The sequence below is a fragment of the Artemia franciscana genome, chromosome 8 (assembly GCF_032884065.1).
Source record: "Artemia franciscana chromosome 8, ASM3288406v1, whole genome shotgun sequence".
Taxonomy (NCBI): Eukaryota; Metazoa; Arthropoda; class Branchiopoda; order Anostraca; family Artemiidae; genus Artemia; species Artemia franciscana.
This window is the reverse complement of record NC_088870.1, coordinates 20,914,183-20,932,188: the sequence shown is the minus strand read 5'-3', so window position 1 is coordinate 20,932,188 and position 18,006 is coordinate 20,914,183. Positions and strand designations below refer to the sequence as shown.

Below are 18,006 nucleotides of genomic sequence, written 5' to 3'. Positions count from 1 at the left end.
TATCTCTTCCAAGTATATTTGTTCCAAACGTAGTTTGTTACACGAAACAGTTCGTGGTAACGAACTGTAAGAAAGGAGCGACATAGCTCAATGCTAACCAAAACTCTAACAAATAGAAATCGGCTTCAGAGATTCAGCTAAGCGGAGCGACACGGCTCAATAGTAACTGGAACTCTAAAAAACAGAATTTTGATATAATAGATATATCGAAAGAATCAGCTTATTATGTTAATTCCAAGTATATAAGATTCATTAAGGGTAGCGGTACCCTTAAAACGCTACAAGCATGAGAAAATTTGCCTGATTTTCAATAAAGGGAAGGAAAACCCCTAAGAGTCAAAGAATTTTCATAAAAATCACACCATCAGATTCAGCGTATCAGAGAACAATGCTGTCGAGGTTTCAAGTTCATATCCGGGAAAACGTGGAATTTTGTAATTTTTTTGCCAGAAATCCTTCTGACACGATATCCTTCTAAATATCAAATTTCATTGAGATCTGATTACCCGTTCGTAAGTTAAAAATACCTCGTTTTTTCTAATTTTTCAGAATTAAACCCCCGCAGCTACCCCAAAGAGAGCGGATCCGTTCCGGTTAGGTCAATCATGTATATAGGACTTGTGCTTATTTTTCCCACCAAGTTCCATCCCGATCCCCTCACTTTAAGTATTTTCCAAGATTTTAGGTTTCCCACTCCCAACCCCCCCCCCCCCCCAATGTCACCAGATCCGGTCGGGATTTAAAATAGTAGCTCTGAGACACGATATCCTTCCAAACATCAAATTCCATTGAGATCTGATCAACCGTTCGTAAGTTAAAAATATTTCATTTTTTCTATTTTTTTCGAATTAACCGGCTCCCCACCCCTCCCCCAGATGGTCAAATCGGGAAAACGACTATTTCTAATTTAATCTGGTCCGGTCCCTGATACACCTGCCAAATTTCATCGTCCTAGATTACCTGGAAGTGCCTAAAGTAGCAAAACCGGGACTGACAGAATTTTTGATTGCTATGTCACTTGGTTAATACCAAGTGCCATAAAAAGTCAGAACAAAAACAAATGATTGCCAAAATTCAATACCATGACTGAAGAAGATTGCCTGCTATTTTTTACTTTGCCATCTACTTCAAAGATTGCTTTCAATATGAAGGTATTTCTATTTTATATATTTTTATATACCAAATGCCTAGAGGGCATGTGCCTTCTAGAATCTCGGTGCCTTCTATGCTTTCTATGAATGCCTTATGCCTTCTATGAATCTCGGTTACTAAGGCAGCACAAAATATCGGTTCAAGGAACTAACTTTACACTACTATGCTTATATTGAATATTAACGATGCCAGTAAGGCGTGGTCACCTTTTCTTTCATATATAACTTCCGAAAAATCAAAATCTTCAGCAGTTACTTTTTAGGTTAATTACTGATACCATTCTACAAGCAAAGAAAATGAAAGTAAGTCCTTTTCATGTTTTTACTACACGAACCTAAGTGCGGAAAATGATGGAAGGAAACAATCCCTTCTCAAAAACTTAACTAGGATAAAAAGAACTACCAAACATATTTAACTACCAGCCACTATCTATTCATGTTCACCAATAACTCAGGATAGAGTTATGATCTTTCCAAATTCCCTCTAAATTTCTTGGCGGCGATTCCCTAGACTGTAAGAAGTAGCACACGCTTTAACTGAAAACAGTGTCTCAATTCACCAAATATTTTTGTCCCCAAGAGTAATAGTGAATAGTTAAGAAAAAATATATTCATGTAAAACTTAAAAACCTTCAAACGAAGAAATGTGGTAAAAATGTCCTTATGGGAGGGGGGGGGACATTAAGAAGCAACAATTCTTCGTATTCTCTAATTTTCAAATAAAACAAGCGAAAATCCTGTTTCCTTTTTAAGTTGCATGCCATCCCATACAATAAGATTATTAAATAACTAAGTGTTGTATTACCATTGAACATAACAGGATAATTAAATAATTAAATGATGAACTTTCAAGCAAAGTTTTGTTACAGCCCTGGGAAAACTCTTTTCACGGTACCAGACAACTTTCTTATCTCTACATTTCTTGAAAGAAAAGTTATGTTTTTACAGTAATAAATTACAACAGCTCCCTACCGTCATTTTGCAGCCTTGTAGTCTTTCTACACAACTTTAAAAAAATAGTGCCATTTTAAACTTATTGGAACTTGGAGCCTGAATCCTTGGACCAAAAGTCAAAACTAATTTTGAATAGCTTTATTTCACTAGACATAATGCTTGGTAGATTGTCTCATCTATAGGCTTTCCCTTAAAACTTGCCATAAATATCAAAGAACAAGGCTAAAAATAGTGAAGTCTCATGTCTGGCGTAAATACTGGTGACCAAAAACGTCCCAATAACGTGAATAAAAACGGAAAACTATTTGGAGTATTCGAAAAACCTCTTCGCCACTCAAACTTTAAGCAGCGATCCCAAACAGTATTGACGTAAATAGACGTAAAATTGTATCCTTCTTATCCTATTTTACTAAGGTTTTTTTTTCATCAATTTACTTGCTTTTTAGCTGCAAAGAAATTTATACATCTAACTAGTTTTAAAAGGTTCAAAATAGAAACGTTGAATTTAAATATTAACAAGAAGCGTTTAAGTTTGTAATTTACGAATAGCTCCTTAATATAATGATATCTAAGAGCCCCCGCAGTAAAAAGCGAGAGGCAGATGCTCCATGGAGAAACCAAGACTGAATATAGAATATAAAAATTGTAAAACTTAAGATGAAAATGCCGTTTTTCTTGTAAAGCGCCCCTCTAGAAAAAAATACATTCTGGCTTCCAAATGTTCTATAGGAACCCTTGATAGCAAAATCTACATAATACAAGAATGTTAATTGGAATTTATTAGCGAGGGGGAGGGCATACATTCGAAAAAAGGACAAACTAAGCAACTATATTTGGAAAATATACAAAAACGTAAAAATAATCAACATTTTTTGTGAGTCAAACAACCTCCCCCTCAATCTACCTGATTAAGTGCCTCCTGTTATTGATAACCATTAAAAAGCGTTGTAGAACAAACGATTTGCAGTTCAATATAGTCTGGCATCATAAATAGTTGACTGAAAAAATGTTCAAATATTTCAGCGTATAGCAGCTAAACCCACCATCTAAGCATATTTTTGTCTTACTACTCTTTTCCCCTTTTTTAATGGTTTATATTGTTCTGTTCTAAGATTTGTTATCCAGATCCATCTCTGTTTTGTAAGAGTTGGTAATATTTTGTTTCAAATTAATTTATTTTTGGTTATACTTTACGATAATAGAAATAATAAACATGAAAGACCAATTCCAGTTCAGATACCACGGCGCATATTAACTGCTATTAATCTTCTTGTTTTTCACCATCATCATTGTTTACATAGCTTTTATAACCATTAATTCATATGGTCGATGACAAAGTAAATTTAAAAATCACAAATCATTAACCTTTCTTAATAGAACACTTATTTTCGTCTCATCTTTTCTGTAAAATTTTATTACAAGAATATGTTTCAATTCCTGATAATTGTGGAAGACTGGGATTGGGGGGGGGAGGGCGGTTGGAGAGTATTCAAATTGGTCCGCCAATAGGGTTTGGCTGCCTTACAGAAAATAGGGGTCACCTGAACTGACGTAGGGGGATAGGACCCGGGTCCCTAGTGTAAGTACTTAGGATAAAGATTAAAGACGACTAGTAAATAGTCAAATTAAAAACATAAAACAAAATATCTGAACTAATTCGTAGACAATAAATTACACAGATGAACATAAAGCTTTTTTTTTAAACGAAGAAGGCACGGAGGTACCAAACCACCGATCCCTTAGAAGGCGTAGTTGTCTTCGGGAATAAACAGACTGTACCATGCAGGTGCACCATCTTTCCATACTATTTAATATTTAAAGATAGGGCGTTTATTGATGAAATTGGTGTTTGCTCATCTAGATTCAAAATTGGCAACGGCATAATTCAGCTCTTAAATAATACGCATGGACTATATATTGGAGGTATACCAGAAAATATCATCGCAGATTTCACCAGTTTGGGGTGTGAGACTTGCTAAATATCTATTTGCCTATAGATATTTATCCATCCAATTTTAGCGCATTGTCTGATGGCGCTCAAGTCTGGCACTTTATGCCACTATTATGACGTCGAAAGCTTCGAACTTTCCCTATTATGTAGATGTAGCTTTTTTTTAAATGAAGGAGGCGGGGAGATACCGAACCACCGATCCTACTCCCTTGCTTACACATATATGAATTATAAGTTTAAAAAACATAAGATAAACTTTGCATCATAGACATCCAACACCTATCTATGGTTGACATTGGACTTAACTCCTTAACTTGAAAAACCGGGAAAACCTCCGTTCCCACCAATGCTCCCGCTTACTGTTTTTCAAAATCTCATCCATGAGAAATAGAATCAGGAATAAAAAACTTTTAATCGAAATACAATTGGCCCTATGAGTCCTTCCGAAGAAAATCAGGAAGAGAGTTTTATGTCCCCGGAAAACATCACAATTACATGGTATTCTAGGAAGTATATGAACTATTCATCTAAGCAAGTAGTTATTTGATCTAGTTTACTTTAGACCACATGATTAACTAAATAGATTTTATTACTGCGTGGCACTCCAACCACCTGTTACAAAAAAAGAAACCCCATAAGGTAATGATTCTTTTTTCTTAAATATTATCGTTAATTAAATATTAAATTGTGTATGCCAATTTTTACCTTTGTAATTACAAAGGAAATAAAAGAAAAAGTAGCATTAGGACACAATAAATTAATCGATGTGTCATCAATCAGGAATCATCTACAAATCTAGTAGGCAACTGCATAAGGCAAAGTATTTTGGAAACAGAAACAATGGGACACCAGGGTAGCTGCATTTCTTGGGTTAGCCTTGGGAAAGTTTATGTTAAAGATGCTAGTGGTGTGGTCCCACTTTTAGTACTACTACTACTACTACTAATAACTCACTGCAGCACCAAGCCGCCTGAGGACAACGCAGCTACGCTCGCTCCTCCTCCAACCCAATCTATTCAAAGCCTCTCTCTTTACACCCTCCGAGGAAGTTCCCATTTCCTTTAAATCTTTATTTATGACATCCTCCCAGCCCAGACAAGGACGACCTGCTTTCCGTGTAGCCACAGACGGTTGGCCAAAAAAGACAATCTTCGGTAATCTGTCATCTTTCATCCGCAGAACCTTTGGATCTAGAAAATTAGAATAACTCTTTGAAGATATAAAAAATCCCTAGATACTCTAATGACCCATTAAAAATTTTTACCCCTACATTAAATAAAGTCCCTATATTCCTTAAAGTGGAAACACTGGCGCTCAAAGAACATCTTTCCACTGACACGGTCGAGGTTTCCGTAGCCCCACATAGAAAAGAGCCAGTCTTGTTATCTTTGATTATATACAAGGTTTACACTTTTATCTATTGATTTTAGGTATTCATCGTTTGTGCTTTGATTAGTGCCGCATTTGCTGCACCTCAGCAATACCCAAAGCCAGAAAACAAGCAAGATTATAAGCCAGCTGAGTACAAGCCCTCCTATAAAGCAGCTGATGTAAGTATACCATTTATTTTCTTCTTTTTTCACAGAATATAGCTAGCATCAAAAACCCCATGTACTCTTAAGGGCTCTTGAATTATTTTTTCAAATTTCTTGTACGTACTTGAACCTCTGATTAAGTATATCTGGACAAAAGGAAAAACAACTAGATGTAAGTTACTAGTGTAACCTGAAGTGTCGCAGCAACCTTTGATCGGCTAATTAAACAAAATGTTGCACAAGAGCCACCTTGCTTTTGTTTCTTCGCAATTGATTGAATGCTTAAATTAGGTTTTGCTTACCACTTCAGAATTTCAGAAAAAAAAAATCAGAAGTTAGCATGAACAAAACGACCAAATAAGTCTATGAATAGGAATTTGTTTCAGGGGTTCACATTTCGGGATTTTAGATGGCAAAATTTAAAAGAGATTAAAAAAAAGGCACATACGGGAAATTGAAAGTGGCTAGAGTGATCGCAAGAATTGTGCGACTTCGAGAGAGCAAGGGCACATAGACGTCTTCTGGGTCGATACCCGTAACAAACCCGCTCTGCCTCCAAAGCAGTCTGTCGAGTATTTGACAGTAAAAGACTTCTTTCTTCTTTTTTTTTTACTCAAAATGGTCTCTATAAATGAATGAATAAAGAAACAAATTTTTGAAAGCCATTCAAATTGCTGTATGAATAGTATCATATTTATTTTCATTATTTTTAACTTAAAAGGTTTCTTGACTGTAAAGAAACATAGGTTTAACAGATAACTTCTTGAAATAAAGGAAGAAACTATCCTTGTCCACAACTATCCTATCGTTACCAATAACATATCCGACTCCTTGTTCTTTGGGGAACTCGAACGAGAACCAAGTCATCATTTATCACTGAAATCCCCAAATCACAGAAGAAACCCCAAAACCTTTTTATGGAAATAATAGTAGTCATTACAGGAACTAAAAAAAAAAAAAAAAACATTTAAATTATTCTTTCAGAAAAAGATAAAAGCATGGTTTTCATTAATTCTGGTGAGTATTTGTCTCCCGTTAATGCGAAAGTCCTTGTTTAACACTTCTGTATCCAATTTGTTTAGTTTCTGATCGCTCGCAATCAGTACCTTTCCAAATCTACATTTTAACTAAAAAAACTACTACTACTGTTTTGAAACTCCGAATCATTGAGAGGTCGAAATGACACAAATTTTCTAAGAATCAAGGAAACCGTTGTATCCCTTATTTTATTATTTATTTTTCCAGAAATACTTGCTAATATAAAATCAGGCTAATGTAAAAGAAGTTAAAAAGGTCCCAGAGGCTTGTTCAAACCAAGAAAAAGTTCCAACTTGTGACAAGAAAAATACGATTCCATTCTGTTTGACCAATCTCTATATTTCTATGGAATTGAACTTGGATGCCGCAAGTCAGTAATAATTGAATCAAATGTAGATCCTTATCAATGCATGATGCAATGTAAAAAGAACTGGAAAAAATATATTACAAACTATAGGAATGCTAACTAGATTTTTCAATACAATATTTTCTATTGGAGTCAATCTATAGGTTTTGAAATTATTTCATCAGTTTTATTTCGTTCAATAGCATTTAAAATAAAAACTATTCAAACATTCTTTTTTTTTCCAGTACAAATATGAATACGCCCCATATCAATTTGCCTGGGCCGTCAAGGACGACTACACCTACAATGACTATGCACATGAGCAGGTCACCGACGACAAAGGATATACTAAGGGAAGCTACAGGGTCCTCCTTCCAGACGGACGTGTCCAGACTGTGACCTACTCTGCTGACGCCTACAGTGGTTACAACGCTGATGTTCAATACACTGGTGAGGCTAAATACCCTGAATACAAACCAGCCTACAAAGCTGCCTACCCTGCTCCAGAATACAAAGCACCCGCCTACCCTACGCAAGCATACAAAGCGCCTTCTTACCCTGCTCCAGAGTACAAGGCACCTTCTTATAAGCCAAAATATTAGATATTTGTAAAATTTATTCCCGATTATTTTTATACAAGAATTAAAATTATTCAACTGAGAAATCTTGGCTTGTTTTGATATACCACTATTTTTCCGGATCATTATTTGAGGGCTGAAAGAGAGGGGGGTTGGCAACGTCTCCGCTTTAAAGGAAGGACAGGAGCACAACTGAAAATACGTCTTCACTTATTTTTCGATTTTGCCATAACGCTAAAGCTACGTTTGGATAGACAGGAAGTTTATAAAATCAAAATGCAACAGTGACGTTAAAATTTCAGTGACGTTAAAATTTTAAAAAAGGAAGCGGTTGCTGAAAAAAGCGGAAACTTCACTATCAAATGGTTTTATCTTTGATTAATACGCTCCTTTTGGAGTGTATTCATTTTTGATAGCGAAAGTTTTTAATATAGTACACATTTTTTTTTCATATTAATGGGGTACTAGCATACCCGTCACGTGTTCCTATATAAAACGAAATTCAAGGGAAATTCTTCCGCAAACAAATCCTCCCTACGGATAACTCCCCATCTGCACAAATTTCCACCCATAGAAAATTCCCCCCGAAAATTCCCCCTGGAATTATCGTTTGATCTAAAGCAGATTAAACAAATTCTATGGACTTCAAATTGCGATGTATTTTACCCTAGTGGTACATTACAATATTTTCAGTGGTACAATTTCTAAGGAACAAAATTAAATGAACGTTCTCAATTACTATCAAAGGGTTTTATTCTTTGATTAATAGTATTCCTTTTAGGGTGCGTTCATTTGTATAGTGAAATGCTTTCAATATGGTATATATATATATATATATATATATATATATATATATATATATATATATATATATATATATATATATATATATATATATATATATATATAAATTTTTTCACATTAATGGGTCACTAGCATACCCGTCGCGCATTTTTCAAAATAAATGAGATTCAAGGAAAATTCCTCCGCAGAAAATTCCGCCTTGCGGGAAACTCAACCTCTGCGGAGAACACTACCCCAGAAAGTTCCCCCGCTTATTAACAAAGATTGTGATTTCAAATTTTAAAATATTTGGAAAATTCCCCCCCCCCCCAAAAAAAAAAAAATCACCCTTCGTTGGGGAATCGGGTTCATAAATTGAAAAACACGATAATGCTCTGAATTCATACACACGAACATCGACTTCTTTCTTCAAACGTCATCCTTCTCACAGTAGAGTTAATCCCAGACTGAACTAAGTTGTCTGCTACCCCAGATTTATATAAAATACCTAATTTATTTATTTTTAATGCACATGCAAAGAGTTGGAAAAAGAAATACACACCAAATTCATTTTAATACGGAAAATATGATACTGATTTATTTTCAGTCGTATTTGAAGTTCTTCACTACCTAACCTTTTATAAGAAAGCAAAGTGAAAGTAAATGTAACTGTTTTCCAGTGTTTGTTTCCAAGATTTTATAAAATAGCTATAAGCACCTGCGGCCTTTCAAAGAAACAAAGCATCTCAGTAGTTCAACTATAACAAAACGAATTAGCTTACCAACTACTTCCCAAATAGCTATCATTTACATAGACTACATTGCGTTTTCCGAAAGACATCGTCAAAATTTATAGTATGCCCACAGACAAACAGAGAGCTTATTCGTAGAAAATTATGCGACTAGAAAACTTTTTATGAAAGAAAAATGTTATTGCTTTCCAACAAAGAGCATGCAAAGCTAAGTTCTGACAGAAGGCGGTAAATTAGGCAAGCAAATGCAGCACACGATGTGTGTATGTGAGTTCTAGCTGGTATGGGTGATTGAAAGTAAAATTCTATGAAGTTTTCCAAGAAAAATCTAGAAAAAAAACGACTGCCTAAAAGGAAATACCAATAATAAATTTTTACTAGTGCATAAACAGGAAGCTTATGCTGGTTTTCAAAACAATTTTAATAGCTGGAGAAAGAAATCTTTCAAATAGAACGTAAAACAGAAGGGGGCTAAGTTTTCGACAACATTACGACACTTTCCTCATGAGGTGACTCGACATCCGGCTGCTGTTGGGATATTTTACTACTGTCAGAACCCAGCTTGAAAGGGAGTTAAAATTGGACCGAAACTAAAAGAGCACGATCGAAATTGTCACGAATGACAATTTTTTTTTTTTTATCAAACTCTGAAATAAGAAAAATGATGGCTAGAAAACAAGGGTAACAAAACAACAGACTTGCAAAAAATTAGAAACAAGAAATAACAAAATAAATTTATATCAAATTTTAACGAACTATATAGTATTTTGATTGTTTTTTATTTATGAGCAATCTTGATAATGGTATATTATTGAGCTTCATAGGCCTAATTAAATTAAAGGTACTAGATAATCATAATAAATCCGAATTTAAGGTAATATTCAGTTGATATTTTTATTTGATATGCAACCATGATAATGGTATATTATTGAACTTAATACTTAAATTAAATTAAAATAAATGTAGTTACTGTTTCTCCAATCGTAACCAATTATTACTATATCAAACAGTTCGTGGTAACGAACTGTAGTAAGGAGCGACCCGGCTCAATAGTAACCAAAACTCTAAAAAACGGAATGTTGATACCAATAGTTACATCAAAAGAATCGCATTTTAATGCTGATTTTAAATATATAAGTTTCATCAAGTTTAGTCATACCCATCAAAAGTTACGAGCCTGAGAAAATTTGCCCTATTTTAGAAAATAGGGGGAAACAACCCCTAAAAGTCATAGAATCTTAACGAAAATCGCACTACCAGATTCAGCGTATCAGAGAACCCTACTGTACAAGTTCCAAGCTCCTATCTACAAAAATATGGAATTTTGCAATTTTTGCCAGAAGACAAATCACGGATGCGTATTTATTTGTTTGTTTGTTTTTTTGTTTTTTTTTTTCCAGGGGTGACCGTATCGACCCATGGTCCTAGAATTTTGCAAGAGGGCTCATTGGAACCTAAATGAAAAGTTCTAGTTGCCTTTTTAAGTGACCAAAAACATTTGAGGGCACCTAGGCCCCCTCCCACGCTCATTTTTTTCCAAAAGTCGTGGGATCAAAATTCTGAGATAGCCATTTTATTCAGTATGGTCGAAAACCCTTATAACTATGTCTTTGGGGAAGACTTACTCCCCCACAGTCCCCGTGGGAGGGTTTGCAGGCTGCAAATTTTGACCAGTGTTTGCATATAGTAATGGTTATTGGGAAGTATAGAGACGTTTTCAGGGGGATTTTTTTGGTTGGGAGGGGGGGTTGAGAAGAGGGGATTATGTGGGGGAAACTTTCCATGGAGGAATTTGTCATGGGGGAAGAAGATTTCCATAAAGGGGGCGCAGCATTTTCTAGCATTATTCAAAAAAACAATGAGAAAATAAATATGAAAAAGCTTTTTTCAACTGGAAGTAAGGAGTAGCATTAAAACTTAAAACGAACAGAAAATACTTACTTACTCTTTCCACCCAGTTTCATCCTGATCTCTCCGCTTTATGCGTTTTCCAAAATTTCCGTCCCCCCCCCTAATGACACTGGATCCAGTCGGGATTTAAAATAAGAGATCTAAGTTTCGAGGTCCTTCTAAACATGAAATTTCATTAAGATCCCGTATCTAGGACTTATGCTTATTTTTCCCACCAAGTTTCATCCCTATCCCTCGACTCAAAGCGTTTTCCAAGATTTTAGGTTCCACCCTCCCCCAACTTCCCCTTCACCGGATCCAACCGGGATTTAAGATAAGAGCTCTGAGACACGATATTCTTCTAAACATCAAATTTCATTGATGATGGTTAAAAAAAGATTTTTAGTTAGATAACTCGTGTACTTGTTTCAACCAATAACAAAACAGCAATTTGTATAAATTTTTGATCTTCCACAGAGGTAGCTCCTCCCTTACAGAGTTGTTGTATCAAGTAAGGTCAATTTACATAAAATCTTTTATGCAAGTATTTTTCCAAATGCATAAATTTTTATCGAATTCAAACATCAAAATTTAACCCAGCATCGTTTCATAAAATGGCAGTGGGATTTTATACTCTCCAGCTCTAGTACTTGGTTATATTCGCTGTCCTTTTTGCAACTGTGCTACAAATGGATAAAAATGTATTTTCAACATAAAAATAATTATTAAAATTTTTTGCGATATTCTTCAACCAGAAATGATAGGCAGCGCAATAGTAATATCCAAGCAAAGAGAGATGTAATCACAGAGTACTTTCGCTTCGCATAGAAGGAGTTGTCGTAGGAATTTCGAGAGGGGCTCATTCAATTGGAAATTGAAAGCTCCAGTGTCCCTTTTAGTAGTCGAAAGTGATTGGAGGGCAGCCAGCCACCCCTCCAACACCCATCATTTCCCCAAACACATCCAACCAAAATTTTAAATAGCCCTTTTTCAGCGTAGTTGAAAGGTCCGGAAACTATGTCTTGGAGGATGACATCCCCCAGCCCTCCGGGCAAGGCTTGTAAGTTATAACCCGGGGCATATAAGGTTTTAATGGAAAGGGTGGTCGTGTAAACTTCGGAGGGGGCTCCTTGGATTGGAAATCAGAAGTTCTAATGCCGCTTTTAAGAGTCAAAGTGACCAGAGCTAGCTACCCACCCAAGTCGTATTTCCCCAAAATGCATCCTAGAGAAATTTTGAAACAGCCATTTGTTCAGACAAAAAAAAATTCCAAAGATCAGACAACAAGGTCTTTTGGGTTGACACAAAATGTGTCCTAGAGAATATTAAAAATAGGCGTTTGTTGAAAAAAATCCGAAGATCAAATAACAAGACCTTTTGGGGGTGAGGGCAACCAGCACAACCCCCCCCCCCCCCTTAAGCTTATCCTTCCCGAAAACACATCCGATCAAAATTTTAAGAGAGTTATTCTGTTAAGCATTGTTGAAAGGTCCAGTAATTATGTCTTTGGGGATGTAAATCTCCCCACAGTCCTCAGGGCAAGGGCTGTAAGTTAGGCAATTTGTTTATGTTTACATATAGCATTTATTATTCTGAAAGATATGCATGTTTGAACTTTACTTTTAAACAGACGAAGGGCTTTCAGGCGAGCCTTTTAAGAAAATGTTGAGGGCAGTGTTGCATTAAATCAAAATAAGGTGTGTGTATACTGATTGTGAAAAGGGCGTTATTCAGGAATGACTGAGTATATTAAATTGGAACTTTCAGAAAATGATAAGGCAGATGACCAAAATGGCAATATTTGCATGCCACCACTACTACTACAACTACCACCACCACTACTGGTACCACTACTACAACACACTACTTTGTTTACAATGTTAATGGAAATTTTAACTAAATTAAAAGATGCTATGTGCATGTACATTTACAAAAGAGCGCATCTCAAGAGTTAGTTTGGGTATTAAGTTGGAGCTTTCAAGTATGCTTAAAGGGAAAGATCATCTGACCAAAAGGCAATACGTCCACGCTACGACTAATGCTACTATTACTTCTTTATTTACTAATACTACAATTACTTCTATTGCAACTAATTGTAAGAATAAGAGCTTTGAGATGAAAATTTCAAGAAGCAAATGAACATACAGGTTATCAAAAAGACATATCATTAATGTCATGGCAATGACTAACTGTACTAAGTTGAAAGTTTAAGGACTTGATGAGAGGGATGCTCACTGACCAAAAGGCAATGCGTTAATACTACTGCTGCTACTAGTACTACCGCTGCTACTAGTAATCCCAATACTGCAATTGTGACCACTATTACAACTATTCTTAAGGGTATGAAAGTGAAATTTTCAAGGAGTTATGAAAGAGGAATCTGAACTGAATCACTAGACGCCTTCTGTATGCAGGTTGTCAAAACGGCGTAACAGCAATATGTTAAGATCAGCCTGGTGTGTGAATTTGAAACTAAGAGGGCTTGTTGTGGGGGATGTTGAACTACTACTACTACTGCTACTACTATTACAAATTCCACCACTAGTGCTGTGACTAAAACTAAGGCTGCTACTACTGCTGCTATTAAAACTAAGGGCACTAAGATGAAATTTTTTTTGGATATATTGAAATTGTACGGAATTAATCGAAACACATTATGCCCACACAGGTTCTCAAGAGGACTTGTCAGAAATGTTTCAGGAACGGTTGATGGTATTATTTTGAAACTTTCAGCATGTGTTGAAGGGGATGTTGAAGAAACCAAAGGTGCTATACGCATTCTACTAATAATACTATTAAAACTATTGCTTCTACGCAAGCTTAAGGTACATGGATTTTCAAAAAGGGGATATCTCGAAAACAGCTTACATTATTAAGATAGACCTTTAACAGTATGTTGTGGCAGATTTTGAACTAGCCAGAAGACACTATGTGTGCACTGTTAATACTACCACTACAGTTACTTTAACTAATGACACTAGGGGTATTAAGGTGAGACTTTCAGGGAACATTTAGGGAGAGTTTCAAATAAACGGAGAACTATAAACGGAGAAACTATATCGATACAGGTTTAAAAAGAGCATATAAGCAATATCCTCCCAAGCCCATTCATTTTCCGAAGACATCCAACCAAAATTTTGAAACAACCATTTTGTTCAGAATAGGGGAAAAATCCAGCAACTATGTCTCTAGGGATATTGGGTATGTCAACCCCCCATAATTATGCAATCGGCCAATTATGCTTTACAACTAAATCAAAAAGCACAGTGTGTATGGTTGCCAATAAGAAACCTCAGCGTTATATCAAGAACGACTGAGAGTATTAAGTTGAAACTTTCGGGGCTACTACTATTACTACTTCTGCTGTTGCAATTTTAATAGGTCGAACGATAGTAAGAGTATCCAGGTTGTCAAAGAATATAGATAGAATTTTTTTGGGAATGATATTAAGTTTTGTTTTCAGGCCAACATGAGGAGGTATAAACTTAAATTAAACAATTCTATTTCAGTCAGCATTAAAAAATCGTTAAATAGTTTTCCAGCATACAAATAGCAAGCCAAACTATGGATTCTTGAAGAAAAAAAACGAAAAAATATAAAATATTGTTTTTTCCATGAAAGAGACTATATCAAATAAAAAAAAACAGAAATCATTTAAAGAAACTTTTCCACAAATGAAGTTTTTCAAAGAAAGAAAAGTTAAGAGCTCTACTAAGTCAAAATTGAGCCAAAACAAAGTCAAATAACCTTCCAAGCGTAAGACTACCCGAAATCGCCATTAATATATAGGTGAAACTCAAAACGAACAAAAACTATAATAAATAACCGATTCAAACTCAAAACGAGGAAAAATTAACATGAATAGGGCTGACAACCTCCCTTCCTTCTCAAGGCCAGAGCAGAATCTGCACTTTACTGAAACAAATATATTTTAAATGTTTTCATTTTTTACTTTAATAAATCATTTCTTTTTATCTTTAAGGAATAAATATCAATAAATATATATTAAAATGACAATCGACGGTCATTTTTTTTTAATAAAGTGCAAATTGTGTTCTGGTCTTGAGAAGGCATGGGGGTTGTCAACCCTACTCATCCTAATATTTGCTCGTTTCAAGTTTGATTCGGTTGTTTATTATAATTTCTGTTCGTTTTGAGTTTCATTTATTTAGTAATGGTGATTTGTGGTGTTTTTACGCTTGGAAGGTTATTTGACTTTATTTCTGCTCATTTTTGGCTTAGTGGAGCTCTTTGCTTTTCTTTTTCTGTGGAAAAAGTATTTTTAGATTAATCATAAAAAGGTGGCAATAGTCTTACATTAATGTAAATGAAAATTAAGTAAATCATGAGTCAAAATAGAGTATGAAGGGGAAAAAAATTCAACAGTGTCAACGACAAAAAAGGAACTAATTCCTTGTCAGGATGTTACGGACACATTAAACACAACTAACATAAGCTTAACCTTACCCAAACCTCAGCAGACATAAGAATAAAAAAAGTTCATCGGAAAGTCTGGCGAACAAACAGTTTCCTCTCTGGAATTCATAAGTTATAGTATTTCGACTTTGTCTAGACAAAATATCAACGAGGACAGCAACCTTTACATATCTTAATGATTAAGGCACCGGCTTTTTAGTTCAAGGTACTAATGTTATATTACATTGAATATTACTGACAATAATGCGATCAGTAAGGCGTGTCTCTTATCGCCTATAATACATCCTATGTAACTTCCAGCCAAATTGCATCTACAATCAGTTTCTATTCAAAATTTTTATTAGATAACATTTTAGAAGAAAATAAAATGAAAGTAAGGCCTCTTTTTGTTTCTTCCTCTTCATGGATTGCCCGAAGTTTTAATTTATCCAAGTTGCTCTTTAACTTATAAGTACAGTTCCTAGTTGAGACTCAAATCTGGTTAAATTTTCTAGTCGAACAATGCTCAACTCCCCCCCTTTACATAGTCTTCAATAATGACACATTCCGAGTGAAATTTGCAGCTCCAGTGCCATCCCTAGTAACTTCTAATTTGATAGCCGTAAATTTACACCTCTGTACGTCAGCTTATTGCTTTCATTTTGTAGGAAGATCGTTGGTCAATACACGTTAATCCTCCGTTTATACAATAGTGCATACTGGTGTAGGTCAAAACATAAAATTCTAGAAGTAACAAGATTATTTACACATTTGTCCATATCAAGTGAAGTTGGTCATATGACGTTGAAATGGATACCCATTCAAGATGCACCCGAATAGGGGTTCTGGCGCTACGCACTTAAATACGTGCATTCTTACCATCAGTCGTGACGGCACTTAAACCATCTTTGTCTAAAAAAAGAGAAACGACGATGCAGCTTGATGCTCTTAGGGGGAGCTTTTGAAGCATGAAAAACGACAAAGTTTCATTAGAATTGAGAATACCTGACTTATGCTCTAGTAAAGATTATAGAACACATTCAAAGCACCTGAATCGACCAGATTTTTTTTTTTTTGGGGGGGGGGGGTCTAGACACACTAGCAAAAAAGAAGCTAATTGAAGCTTTATGCTCAGAACCAAAAATAAAAACAATCGTGAAGTCTGAAGAGATTAGGTTCAAAATTCCCACGGTATACAGTGAACGATTTTATCGTATTTTTAGTTCTTAGCCAGAGAAGATGCTAAAACAATGAATTTTTATGAAGTTATAAGGTTTGAATGGAAACTCAATCTTAAAAAATTCTTGATTAACAGGTGCACTAGACTGTCCCAAGGCTCGGGCACGAGAGACTTCAGAGACGGGCCGAATACATCTACCAGCACTAGCACTGCGAAACATAAAGCCTTTTGCAAAACAAAAACATGATATTACGATTCCTGTAAGAAACAAAAATCGCAACTCGTTCTTTTCTTTTGTTTTTATTTAATTTGTACGAATAAAATATGAAAAAAACACATTTTGAATTTTTGCTTCATTTCGAAACTTATGTAATCACCTGCGTTAACATAAATAGTTATGTAACAACAACCAGCAACACTTGTTGGCAAAAACCTAATTCACAAGAAACCTTATGCAGGTTTTTCCTATATAAATTTGTCTCCTTTTTTCTATAAAGCATTTTTCTGACTTTTATTACTGTTCCACAGAATAATCTGTCTAACGTCCATTGAATGGATAAAACAGCGAATCTATATATATATATATATATATATATATATATATATATATATATATATATATATATATATATATATATATATATATATATATATATATATATATATATATTGTATATTCTTCCTGTATATATATATATATATATATATATATATATATATATATATATATATATATATATATATATATATATATATATATATATACAGGAAGGGTATCCACATATACATCCTCCTAAAAACTGGTCAAGAATACCCCAGGATTTGACCTCTTTGGACTTCCGCACAACCATCCCTATTGCACCTAAAATCTTGCGAATTTTTGTAAAAAAAAAAAAAAAAAAAAAAAATCTATTTTTTTATTACTATGGATACTCTTTAGGTTAGAGCCACTAGAATCTATATCCAGTGGCTCTAAAACACAACTGATCTTTATGCAAACTTAGGGAGTAAGACATGATTATTTCTTTTCAAATGCCATTATTTCAAAATTACCATTTATTTCAGATTTTCATTATCTGTGCCATGATTTGCGCTGCTTTCGCTGCATCTCAACAATACCCACAGCCAGATTACCCGCCGGAATACAAGCCCACCTACAAATCAGCGGATGAGAAGTAGTAGCAGACGTAAGTACTGAACTGTTTCTTTAAACTCACGGAATAAATATTAACTAGTAGTAGCAAGTAGCTTTCAGAAAGATATTTAAAACAAAATGCAATTAGGAGTGATTCCAAAAAAGTTTACTAGGCTTTTTCATACCGGATCGGTAAACTGTATTTTATAACCAAACTAAAAAAAAATAAGAAAGTAATATAAAAGTGGATAACTAATCCAAACATGGAAGTTAAAACATGAAAACTAATTTGTGTTT

The 18,006-nt window shown here is 34.8% G+C and overlaps 2 protein-coding genes across 2 annotated transcripts in view; one reads left to right on the top strand and one right to left on the bottom strand.

The window, feature by feature from the left end:
- The window catches only part of LOC136030120 (DNA polymerase eta-like), a 200,297-nt gene that overhangs the window by 126,147 nt on the left and 56,144 nt on the right, over window positions 1-18,006 (bottom strand). The window lies entirely within an intron of this gene.
- Window positions 1,331-7,639, top strand: LOC136030125 (adhesive plaque matrix protein-like). The gene is made up of 3 exons (XM_065708809.1): window positions 1,331-1,454; window positions 5,487-5,606; window positions 7,221-7,639. The coding sequence occupies exons 1-3, from the start codon at window positions 1,449-1,451 to the stop codon at window positions 7,575-7,577; spliced, it is 483 nt and encodes a 160-aa protein (XP_065564881.1). The 5' UTR covers window positions 1,331-1,448; the 3' UTR covers window positions 7,578-7,639.